A 12,153-nucleotide genomic window follows, 5' to 3' on the forward strand; every position below is an offset into this window, starting at 1 on the left:
AGAGCAAATTACCCTTGGTAACCTGGGTGGGCCTCATCCAATCAGTTGAAGGTCCGAATAGAACAGAGACTGACTCTCCCAAGAAGAAAGAATTCTGCTTAGCAGACTGACTTTGGACCTGAACTGAAGCTCTTCCTGAGTCTCCAGTCTGGACTTGCCAAGGCTCACAATCATGTGAGTCAATTCCTTAAAATACATCTCTATACACACACACACACACACACACACACACACACACACACATCCTATGGGATCAGTTTTTCTGGAGAACTCTGATTAATAGAGTTGATGTTTCTAAAGACCGGTCAGCCCCAAACTCAGCTAGACCATCACCACCAAGTGTCTTTGGAGCCCCCAATCCCCAAAGCAGCTATTTCAAACTCACAGTTCTTTGCCCCCAAACTCTTCTCTAGTGAGTTTCTTACCTCTCAGAAAAACCAGAAGCCTTCAGGAGGGAGCTACCATAACTTATACCTCCCATCCCCTTCCTTTTCCATCCAGTTCTTCAAAAAACAAGGCATTCTGGGGGCATTATTTCCCCCATTGTTGCTTTCACGGGAGAAATGTCACTCCTAGGACCAAGGCTAATGCCTCCACACTCCTGATCAGAACCCCATTTTCTTCCTCCTCCAGAAGGCTCTCCATTAATTTTACCCATCTTTCCTCTGTTTTTAACTTAAAAACAAAACAGACAAGGCTTTCCTATACCCCAAGTTCCCCTCCAGTTGACTGTATCCTTCCTTTCCTAGCCAAGAGCTGTCTGCACTGTTCTAACCCTAAATCCTCACCTCCCTGTCTCCTCCAGGATCTTACAGTCTGGTTTCTGCCTTCCTCACCTGCAGAAAGCTGCTGTCTCCAAGGACATGTGGATATGCAGAACCCCTAGATACCAGGCCCAGTGGACATGTTTCCTCTCCTTCCCTTCAATCCTTGATCTTCTTGACACTTTTTCCCCCCAGTGCTAGAGATTGAACCCAGGGCATCCTACATGCTAAGTGCTCTTCTACTGAGCCACATCCCCAGCCCTTTCTTTAATTTTTTTTTTTTTTTTTTTTTTTTTTTTGAGACAGGGTTTTGCTAAGCTGTCAAGACTGGCCTTGAACTTGAGATCCTCCTGTGTCAGCCTCCTGAGTTGCTGGGATTACAGGCATGCACCACCACACCCAACAACAACTCTTTTTTAAAACTCTCCTCCCAATTCCTGGTTTTCCTAATTTTCATTCTTCCTTCATCAGCGTCTCTTCCTCTGTCTGTCGTTTATCTTTTTCTTTTCTTTCACACCCTGCTTCTTTACCTTTTTTCCCAGAAGCTTGTCCATGGCTGCCTTCTCCTTCCCTCAACTATTCTTCAAGGAATATTCTTCCAAAGTCATGATTATAACCATCACCCCGCTTCCCTCCCTGTGTTCCAGACTCAGAAGCTCAATTATGAACATGACCTATTGGACATTTCCCAAGGCATTTGCATTAGTTATCTATTACTGCATAGCCAATCACCCCCAAACTTAGAGATCTGTCACCACAAACATTTATTCAGGGGGTCAAGAATCTAGGAAAGACAGCTGGGTGGAGAGAAATGTCACTCCTAGGACCAAGGCTAATGCCTCCACACTTCTGATCAGAACCCTTGGAAATCTGTAGTGATGGTGTGAGCCTAGGTGCAGTCATTTGAAGATTTCACTGTGGCTAAATGGAGGACCCCATGCCCCTGGTATGTCTTGGGGCCTCAGCCTCTTGCCACAGGGGCATTATTTCTCCATGTAGGTCCTTCCAAGTGAGCAAGGGACAGGTGAGCTGCCTCTTATGGCTAGCCTCAGAAGCGAGGTCTCATCACTTCTGCTGTATTGTTTTGTTTTGGTTTTTGCTTGAGGCAGGGTCTGGCCATGTTGTCCAAGCTGACCTCAAACTCCTGGGCTCAGGAGCTCCTCCTGAGTTCTGGGACTACACATATGAGCCACTGCGCTTAGCTACTTCTGCCGTATTCTATTGGCCACACAGACCAACACCTATGCAAAGCAGGAGGTGGCTACACTCAGGGTCACAAGAAAAAAAGAAAATGAGAAAGCAGGATTAAACCAGATGTTTTAGTCAGTTTTTTTTTTTTTTTTTTTTTTTTTTTTTTTTGCCACTGTGACTTAAAGACACAACCAGGACAATTATAGAGGAAGAAAATTTTATTTGGGGGCTCAGAGTTTCAGAGGTCTCGGTCTATAGATGGCAGGCTCCCTTCGTCAGGGCTTGAGGTGAGGCAGGACATCATGGTGGAAGAGTGTGGCAGAAGGAAGCAGCTCACATGATGATCAGAAAGCAGAGAGAGAGAGCTCTCCACTTGCCAGATACAAATATATACCCCAAAGTCACGTCTCAATTCCCACCTCCTCCAGTCATGCCCTACCACTTCAGTTACCACTCAATTAATCCATAGGTGATTAATTTACTGGTTGGGTCAAGGCTCTCACAACCCAATCATTTCTCTTCTGAACCCATTCACATTGTCTCACATGTGAACTTTGGGGGGACACCTCACATCCAAACCATAACACTGGGCGTGACGGCACACACCTATAATACCAGTGACTTGGGAGACTGAGGCAGGAGATTCCCAAATTCAAGACAAGCCTCAGCACCTTAGTGAGACCCTGTCTCAAAATAAAAAGTAAAAAGGTTTGGGGATGTAGCTCAGCGGTGGAGCGCCTCAAGTTCAAACCCCAATACCGAAAGAGAGAGAGAAGACAGAGAGCAGGCGAGCATAGATCATTAGGGGCATCATGAAGCTTGGCAATCACAGCACCTCAGACTTAACAGATAGATCCACAGTGAACTTCCTTCTCCCCACCCTCCCTTCAAATCTGTTCTAAGCCATAAACCTGGAAATCATTCTTGATTCCTCCTTCCTTAAACATATTCTTCGTCAGTCTCTGATTCCCATCCATCTCTCCTTAATACCACTGCAATCTGTCTGCCTCTCTCTATTCCCGTGCTTACTGCCTGGCCACATTTTTTCTTTTTTCACTTGGATCATTTTGCTTCTCACCCAGTCTCCTTGCCTCCTGTCTTACCTGCTGCCAACCCATCCTCCACACTGTTGCCAGAATGATCTTTATACAACTCAAACCCCTCAAAGGCTTTCCATTTTCTTGAGGGTCAAAACTAAGCTCCTTGGCATAGGATCCAAAGCCACTGATGACCCAGCCAGGCCTATCTTTGGATACTTCTTTTTTAAAAATTGTTTTAAAATTAATTATTAGTTATTGATGGACACAATAACTAAACAATTTTATTTATTTATTTTTATGTGGTGCTGAGGATTGAACCCAGTGTCTCACATGTGCTAGGCAAGTGCTCTGCCACTGAGCTACAACCCCAGCCCTGGATACTTCTTTCTTCCTAAAAGACGTGTTTTACCGTTCCCAGAAGATGTGAGGATAACATATATCTCTGAGCCTTTTTTTTTTGGGGGGGGGTGCTGGGGATCGAATCCAGGGCCTTGTGCTTACAAGGTAAGCACTCTACCAACTGAGCTATCTCCCCAGCCCTCCGATCCTTTTCATATACTGCTCCTTCTCTTTAGATTATCCTCTTCCCCTTACTTGAGTCCCACTAACTCTGATTCAATCTTCAAAACTCAGCAAGTTGGAAGCAGGAATCATCTCGGTAATCTCAGTACCTAACATGGTACCTACCATAGAGGAACTGTTCAATGAATGGACAAGCAGTTCCTATGTGCCTGGTACCCTGAGGAATACTTGGTGTTATGGTTTGCATCTGAAATGTCCCCAAAGGCCACGGGTTGAAGGTTTGGACCCTGATACAACAATGTTCAGAGGTAGAGCTTTTGGGAATGGACCGGATCATGAGGGCTCTGACCTCATTGGTGGATTAATCCATCCTGACTGAATAGACTACGGGAGGTGGTAGAAACTGTGCCTATTGGAGAAAGTGGGTCGCTGGGGGTATTCCCTGGAAGGGTTTATCTTGTCCAAGCCCCTTTCTCTCTTGCTGCTCTCTCTCTGCTTCCCAGGTGCCATGAGGTGAACAGTTTTCCTCTCCTGTGCTCTTCCACCATGACTCTGCCTTGGAGACAGCTGACCATGGACTGAAACCTCAGAAAATGTGAGCCAAAATAAATCTTTCCTCTTATTTTTTCCTCAGGTATTTTGGCTACAGCAACGAAAAGCTAACACACTTGCTGTATAAAGTCCACATCTCAGCCATTTTCCCCTTGAGCTAGTTCCCCCATGCAAACCTTTCTTTATCTTCAATGACAAGGCTGGAAAAGTGAATTCTGAGTTATATCCCACCTCATTCCTATTTGTTCTGTGACCCTGAGAAAGTCATTTATTGCCTCTGTGCCTCTAGTCTTCATCTGCAATAAGGGTTAATAAAAAGGAAGGGATAAGATGAATTAATTAAATTAGTATGTATTGAGCCAGATATGGTGCTAAATACTTTTAAATAAATTAGTTTGAGTGATAATCACAATATCCCCACGAGACAGATTTTATACCCTTTATACGAAAGAGGAAAATACAGATCAGAGCAACTAGGTGGGTAACTTGGCTCAAATCACAAAGCTGGAAGATTTGGAATACATGGCTAAATCACAGGCTACATTAGAAAAAAAATGGACCATCCAGGTCTCTTCCAACCCTGAAAGATGAGGAGTTTGTTTTTGTTTGTTTGGTTTTTGTTTGTTTGTGTGGAACTGGGGATTGAACCCAAGGGCACTGAATTACATCCCCGGTCTTTTTTATTTTTATTTTGAGGCAGGGACTCACTAAGTTGTCCAGGTTGACCTTGAACTTTCCAATCTTCCTGCCTCATCCGCCCCAGTAGCTGGGATTGCAGACATGTGTCACCACATCCAGCCCCAATGAAGAGGATTTTCTTACTGTCACAGCCTTTTCTAGCCTTAGATGTCAAGGAGAGAGGCCCTACATTCCCAGCAGACCAGCATGTGGTGAGTACCACATCTGACCTCCAGATCCAAGCCCTCAGTACTCCCCTGAGTACTCTTACAGATCTTGACGATCATCTCCAACATTCCTTCTGCACCTTTATTTAAAAGTATTTTAACACATATCATATCTTGATAGATCTCCTGAGCAAGGGAGGAATGAGTTTTCCCATTTTTGAGCTGGAAAAAATGAGACTCAAAGTGACTTGCCTAAAAAGTCATATGATATTATTCCTCAACAGGACAATAGTATCATCAGAGACTGGTATGTCCAAGGAGCCAAGTTGACATATTTTTCTAATTGAGAGGCAGAGAAGAGGCATTGTGGAAAGAGAACCATGGGCATATCAGACAGATCCGAGGTGTGTGTGTGTTTGTTTTTTGTACTGGGGATTGAACCCAGGGGCACCTAACCACTGAGCCACATCCCCAGCCCTTTGTGTTTTTTATTTTGATACAGGGTCTCAATATGTTGCTTAGGGCCTCGCTAAGTTGCTGAGGCTGGCCTCAAACTTGAGATCCTCCTGCCTCAGCCTCCTGAGCCCCTGGGATTGCAGGTGAATGCCACTGTGTCGGGCAAGACCTGAGTTTTGATCCCAGCAACCATACTTCAAACCGGGGACGGGGGTTCCATAGTCCTGAAAGAGGAGGTCTATTTTAGGAGTTAATCTTCTAGTCTGAGCAAAACAGAGAAATCAAGAGTTCCTTGAGTTCTTTGAGGGCAGAATGCATCTTACCTTTATATTTCTGGTCCTAGTACAGTTCCAGTGACATATTTGGTACTCAATAAATGTCTGTTGCCTGGATTAGGAAGTTTGGAAGGAAGGAGGCAGAGGAGGGAACTTGAGAGAGTTCAGAATCAAGAATCAAGGTAGAGACAGCCTAGGAAGATGGGATCTAAGAGAGACTCCAGACGTGTGGCCCTGATTCCCTTACTCCAAGCCACTGGGGAATCCTCCAGAGGAACAGGGTGCTGTGGCTTTAAATGACTTCAGCATTGTCAATGAATCTGCTTTGCTAAAAGAGTTATCCTCTTGCTCCTGTGCTTGGCCTCCCCCTCCTCTCAGCTCCCCAAACCCTTCTCTGTGCTGTGATGGGATAATTAGATGCGAGAGCTCAGCACAGATGATGCTCCAGTTGCTTAGCAACTAATGGTTTCCATGGAGACCGCAAAGCACAGCCTCCAGAGCAGCCAGTGAGCAGCTCGGCAGGGCAGGGAGAAGACGCAACTCTCTGCTCCTCCAGAAACCTGGGGAGGGTTAGGGTGGGGAAGGTAGGGGGGATTGGAGGGAGAAGAGAGGGCTTAAAGGCACAGGGCCCTCATATCCCTTTAAAATCTTGCTAGAGATCTGCCCTCCCCTACCCGAGTCTGTCTCATAATTTCAGATGGGGATGGGGGCTTAAGAGTGGACCCGATGCAAACTGCCCTGCAATAAACTCAACCTCTTCTCCTTTCTGCTTCCTGGTTATGACTGAAATGGAAAAAGATACCTCCCAAACCCAAGTGTAAACATTCTGCAGTGGATCATGGAAGCTGAGAAGTGTTGGGAAGATCCCCTCTCCCAGGCATTCCACCATTGATTCTGTTCTCTCTCCCAAGTTCTCCTGCATGTGCGAAAGATCCTCTTTCAGTTTGTAGAGTCGGGGTAGGATCTGAGCTAAAGGGGACAAAAGCCAAGAAGCAGGAAAAACAGAATTTAATTTCCACCCAAAGGCAGCCAGTCCTTGCAGACTGGGGGAAAAGCCCCGCCCCTGTCCTCCATCAGAGAAGAACTAGGGTGTGTTGCAGGGCAAGTATCAATACCAAACCTCTCCAAGTCCAAGTGAGCACCTGTCTGTGTATGTTACCTGAAAACTCACTGGAAATGCAGAATTTCAGGCTTCACCCCAGACTCTGAATTGGAAACTGCATAACAAGAGTTCTCTGGTCATTCATAAGCACAATAAATTTGAAGAAGCTCTGGCCTAAGACCCTTCTACACTCAGCCTGGGTGCTCTTTACTGTTATCTTCCACTCACACCCCAGGATGTGAGCCCACCCTTCCCACCATGGGGGGTAAGAACACAACTCCACCGGCCCCTCGCTATCCTACGAGGATCCTGGCCTTCTCTGGGACTGGGGAAGATAACAGGGTCATGGAGCAAAGACCTACAGCAAAACCCTCTGTAGAGTACAGGCCTTTGTAGAATTCCACAACCTCTCCTGACAGTATTCTACTTTCCACAAGTGACTACCAGAATCTCAGTTTCCACATTTACAAGCCGGAGCCAGTAACGTCCAGTACTCAGGATGGCTGTAGCCTATGTATGTGGGAACACAGAGCCTGCCCCATGCCCAGAGTGGGGGCATCCTTGTCTCCCTCACGCCCCCACCCCAGCTCTGCTGATGGTTCCTCCTTCACTTCTCTCTCACTGAGCCCAGGGGAGGGGGTGGTCATAAGTTGTGCCATTTTTTTGTTTGTTTGCTTTTGTTTTTTTCATTTTCTTTTTCTTTCTTTCTTTCTTTCTTTCTTTCTTTTTTAAATTCAGCACTCAGCAATTTATAGAAAGGGTAATGTACCATGGTTTTTCATTTTCTCTTACCAGGTCTCTTCCCAATTTATTTGTTTTGCCACTCCGGGGATCAAACCCAGGGCCTGACATGTTCGGCATGCTCTCTACCACTGAGCGGTAGCTTCGGCCCTCCTTCTCTTCTTTATTCTCAATCAATTCAACAAATGTTTGCTGCCCAAGGCTGACTGTGTCCACCCCACCCAGGCTGGTCTCTCTGGAAGTCTTCCCTGGCTTCCCTTGTTCCCACCCACCAGAGGAATCTGAAAGCCTGCATGACATGTCACCCCTGCCTCTCCCGAGCAGCAATAGCTGGGCCTCAGTGAACCCCAAGAAGTAAGACCCTCGGCTCTGCCACCCACTCGCCGTGATTGGTTTCTTTCTCCCCTCAGGGTTACTCTCCTCTTCCTACACACCAGGGTGACTTCAGAATTCATGGCCTTCCTGGGAAGACCCCCACCACCAGGAAGAGCAGTGCCCGCACCCCCAGGCCCAGCTCCAGACCACACATGTGCCCACAAGAACACTGCTTCACATGTGGGAGGCCCAGAAGGAGGGGTGATTTACCTTGTTCCTCTGCAGTTGGCTAATCACCAAACCCAGACAGGGCACCCCCGCCCCAGATACACACACTTCTGGCCTGAAGGCCAGCTATCCAGCCTGAAAAACCTGTCCCAAACTCCCCCCAGGCCATAGGGCCCGAGGGGCAGGTTGGACTGGATTCCCCTCCAGCCCCTCCCACCCCCAGGACAAAATCAGCCACCCCAGGGCAGGGCCTCACTTGCCTCAGGAAGCCTCAGCCTGCCAGCATCTATTCCAGGTTCCAGGTTTCAGTCCAGCATGACATCCCAGAGGCCTGTCCAGACCTTGCCCTTGATCCTGATTCTGCTGGCTATCCTGGCCCCAGGGACTGCAGGTCTCTGCCATCTCTGGCGAGGGTGGGAGAAAGGTTCAGAGGCCAGACAGGGGGCACTGCAACTTCCAGGTTCTCAAAGGGAAGCTGGTCTGGCTGGTTGGGGGTGGGGGTTGGTGATGGCAGTGACCAGGCATTAGACATTGAACCCAGGGCACATTCCTGGGCTTCTTCCAGACCCAGGAGGCAGAGAATTGTGGGAAAGGGTCCAAGGCTGCCTGTAGGGATAAGATTGGGCGCTGCCTGGCTCCAGGCATCCAAAATCTGGCTCCAGGGCAGCTTGGAAGAGTATGCAGCTTCTACGGCTCAAGCCTGCCACCTGGTGGTCAGGCCCACACAGGCCTGGCTGTTCTAACCTCCAGTGGCAGAAAGAGGAGTTGGACTTCCCTTCCTTTACAGTGGCCCCAGGTGGATGCACGGACCTGATGACTGGAAGGGAACTGATCCCCATCTGAACTCCCTTCTGTCCTCCCAGCAGACTTCAACATCTCAAGTCTCACTGGTCTGCTGTCCCCAGCGCTAACGGAGAGCCTGCTAGTTGCTTTGCCCCCCTGTCACCTCACAGGAGGCAATGCCACACTGACTGTCCGCAGAGCCAATGACAGCAAAGGTCTGCCTCCCACTCCCCAGGCATCCCCCTGGTTCCCAGGGACCTCTTCCCAGGACACCACCGGCAACCCTTCCCCTACACACCCCTCCCTGTCAAACCCTCTCTTGGGGCATTCATATTCAAAGCTGCTCCTTCTCCCTGGGGCCTCCAGAAACTTGACCCTGACTTTCACTCCCAATTTCCTGCTCAGTGGTGAATTCCAGCTTTTTAGTGCCTCCGTGCCGCGGGCGTAGGGAGCTGGTGAGTGTGGTGGACAGTGGGAATGGCTTCACAGTCACACGGCTCCGTGCATACCAGGTGACAAACCTCCTCCCAGGAACCAAATACTAGTAGGTACCTGATCCACACCTGGAGCAACTGAGGGATGGGGGTGCCGGGAGAGAAGCTGGCAGGGGCCTGGTTAGCATGGGAGAAGGAGGGCACGGCCAAGGTTGTGAAAAGCAGCCTCTCCTGGGGAAGGCACAGCCATGAAGCTGGGGTGGGGGCAGGCTGGAGCCCCTCTTTCCCTAAATCCCAGATACCTACTGAAGTTTCTCTCCTCTCTCTCTCCAACCCCATCCCAAAAGCATTTCCTACCAAGTACAGAAAAAGACGTCCACCGAGTCCAGTAGAGAGATCCCAATGTCTACGCTTCCTCGTAAGTAGCACTCTGCCCCCGTCTTTGGTCCACCGATCTTCCCAGGTTCTCCCACCCGATCCCCAGTGTGGATTAGCTGTCCCTCAGTGCCCCCTCAGCACCTTTGCTTACCTCCCTCCTACCATGGAGCCCCATGGCAACTTTCGGTTGACTCATCTGCTGCACTACCAAACTAAAGGCTCCTCATGGGTAGGGCCAGTGTCCTAACCTCTGTATCCGCAGGGACTCACATAGGAGATGCTTCTCCTTCGTTGGTTTGATGGGTGTTTGGGTCCGCTGCTTGACTGGTTGAATGGATGGATAACTGGATGGATGGACGTTGGTCAGGTGGTGAGATGAGGACTAAGCTGTGAGCCTTGGGTAGCCTTGGGCCCCTCCTGCCCACAAAGGTGCCCCTTTCTCTTTTCTGACAGGAAGGAATATGGAGTCCATTGGGCTGGGAATGGCCCGAACAGGGGGCATGGTGGTCATCACAGTGCTGCTGTCTGTCGCCATGTTCCTGCTGGTGGTGGGTTTCATCATTGCCCTGGCTCTGGGTGCTCGAAAGTAAGGAGGGCTGACTGTGCGGGGCTCCTCCAGGAAGTCCAGTCACCCCATCTGCCTCCTCCTGAGTCTCAGCCACCAACCTCTGGCTCCTTCACTGCCTTCATCTCCCTTTTCCTGCCCTCCACCCTGTCCCCAGAGCCCTTTCCTCCCTCATTCTCCCTCCCTGCCCCCAGGGTCCCACCACCCAACACTCCCTACCATTCCCCTCGCTCAATCCTGTGGGAGTCGACATTCCTCCCATTTCACCCCTCTGACCCCCGTCACAGTCCACCCCTTCCTCTGTGAACTTGGTCTCTATAATAAAGGCTAATTCACATCTTCCCTGTGTGCTTGCTTCCCTTTAGTGGGCTCCTCTTGAAGGCACCTGGTCCTCCCCTCCCTGCCCCAAGCCTCAGGTGGCCTTTCTCATGAGGGAGGCAGGCAGGGACCAGAGCAGATAAGACACCAGGAGTCAGAGTTCTCAGACCCACACCTGGGCTGTGGCTTGTACATCCTGCACAGCACGAAGAAGTCCCCCAACCAGGGCCTGAGGGCCTGGGGGTGGCTGGCAGAGCAAGAAGCACTCGGGGAAAGAGCCTCTGTCTGGGAAAGACAATGACAGGGCCACCAGGGTGAGACCCAAGGATAGGTTACTGGAGGGGGAAGTGGGAATGGAAGTGGAAGGACCGTGGCTGGAGAGGGACAAGAGAGGTACAGTATGGTAACTAAGGGAAAAGTGGTCACTTCTTTTTTTTTTTTTTTTTTTTTTGGTACCAGGGATTGAACCCAGGGGCGCTTAACCTCTCAGCCACACCCCCAATCTTTTTATATTTTATTTAGAGACAGGGTCTCACTGAGTTGTTTAAGGCCTTGCTAAATTGCTGAGGCTGACCTTAAACTCAACAATTTTCCTGCCTCAGTCTCCAGAGCCACTGGGATTATAGGCAGGCGCCACCACACCCGGCAGGAGTAGTCACCTTAATTCACTTGTCCAGTACACATCCCTTACAGGGATCAGTAATCTTTACATTGTTCTTTCTTTCTTTCTTTTCTTTTCCTTTTTTTTTTCTTTTCTTTTCAGTACTGGGAACTGAACCCATGCCCTCAAGCAACCACTCTTGCACTGAGCCACATTCCCAACCCTTTTTATTTTTTATTTGAAGACAGAGTCTCACCAAGTTGCCCAGGCTGGCCTCAAACTTGAGATCCTCCTGCCTCAGTCTTGAGAGTCACTGGGATTATAGTTAAGGCCAGGCCTAATATATCCCATAACTTCCTTGCAATTTCCACCGCCATCACTCCAAAGTGTTCCTGCTTGCCTCAGGACCTTTCCACAGACGATTCTATAAGCCAGAACTGCTCTTGTGACTGACTGCTCCCACCCTGACTCCTATTCCTATTTGCATAGTTACCTTCCAGTCCCTTCTCAAGAGAAGCCTCTGATAGTGATTCCTTCCTATTAGGTTGGGCTTCCCTATCCTGTCTACTCGTGTTACCATGAGTTTATAACACACAGTTCATAACAGTGTTTGTGTGATTATTTGATTGTCTCCCACATCAGACTGTATGTTTCCTGAAAGCAATTGCTTTGCTCCTCGGAATCTGCAGTATCTCTGTTCCACAGTGCCTGGAACACAGTAGGCGCTCAATAAGTACTTGTTGAATAAGTGAATGAATGAATGAACATGAGTGTAAAGAGAAGGAAGGATCTGAGAAAGGACAGAAACCATGTGAAAACAATCAGAAAGGATTCACAGGAACAATGACTTTGATGACCCCTGTACTAGTCAGAGTTCTCTAGAGGAACAGAATCAACAGGAAGCATGATTATAAAAAGGGGATTTATTAGATTGGCTCACATGACTGGAAGCTGGATAGTCCACAATGGCCGCCTGCAGGCTGGAGAGCTGGAAGAACCAGCAGCTGTGCAGTCCAAGAGGTGGAAGCCCCAGAACAAGAGGG

The 12,153-nt window shown here is 48.8% G+C and overlaps 1 protein-coding gene across 2 annotated transcripts; it reads left to right on the forward strand.

Annotated features, from left to right (window-relative positions):
- The first annotated feature begins 8,298 nt into the window (after nucleotides 1–8,298).
- Nucleotides 8,299–10,487, forward strand: Upk2 (uroplakin 2). Of its 2 annotated transcripts, none has more exons than XM_047519095.1 (5): nucleotides 8,299–8,422; nucleotides 8,898–9,029; nucleotides 9,220–9,358; nucleotides 9,596–9,666; nucleotides 10,080–10,487. In XM_047519095.1, the coding sequence occupies exons 1-5, from the start codon at nucleotides 8,347–8,349 to the stop codon at nucleotides 10,214–10,216; spliced, it is 555 nt and encodes a 184-aa protein (XP_047375051.1). In that variant the 5' UTR covers nucleotides 8,299–8,346; the 3' UTR covers nucleotides 10,217–10,487. The 2 variants fall into 2 exon arrangements, with proteins under 2 accessions (XP_047375051.1, XP_047375050.1); XM_047519094.1 differs by having other exon boundaries at nucleotides 8,302–8,422; nucleotides 8,895–9,029.
- The last annotated feature ends 1,666 nt before the right edge of the window (nucleotides 10,488–12,153 follow it).

The sequence above is a fragment of the Sciurus carolinensis genome, chromosome 11 (assembly GCF_902686445.1).
Source record: "Sciurus carolinensis chromosome 11, mSciCar1.2, whole genome shotgun sequence".
Lineage (NCBI taxonomy): Eukaryota > Metazoa > Chordata > Mammalia > Rodentia > Sciuridae > Sciurus > Sciurus carolinensis.

Coding starts and splice junctions, on each gene's coding strand:
- Upk2 (XM_047519094.1), top strand. CDS start 8,347: ATGACATCCCAGAGGCCTGTCCAGACCTTGCCCTTGATCCTGATTCTG. Junction 9,030..9,219: donor CAGAGCCAATGACAGCAAAG/GTCTGCCTCCCA, acceptor TTTCCTGCTCAG/TGGTGAATTCCAGCTTTTTA. Junction 9,359..9,595: donor CTCCCAGGAACCAAATACTA/GTAGGTACCTGA, acceptor CCATCCCAAAAG/CATTTCCTACCAAGTACAGA.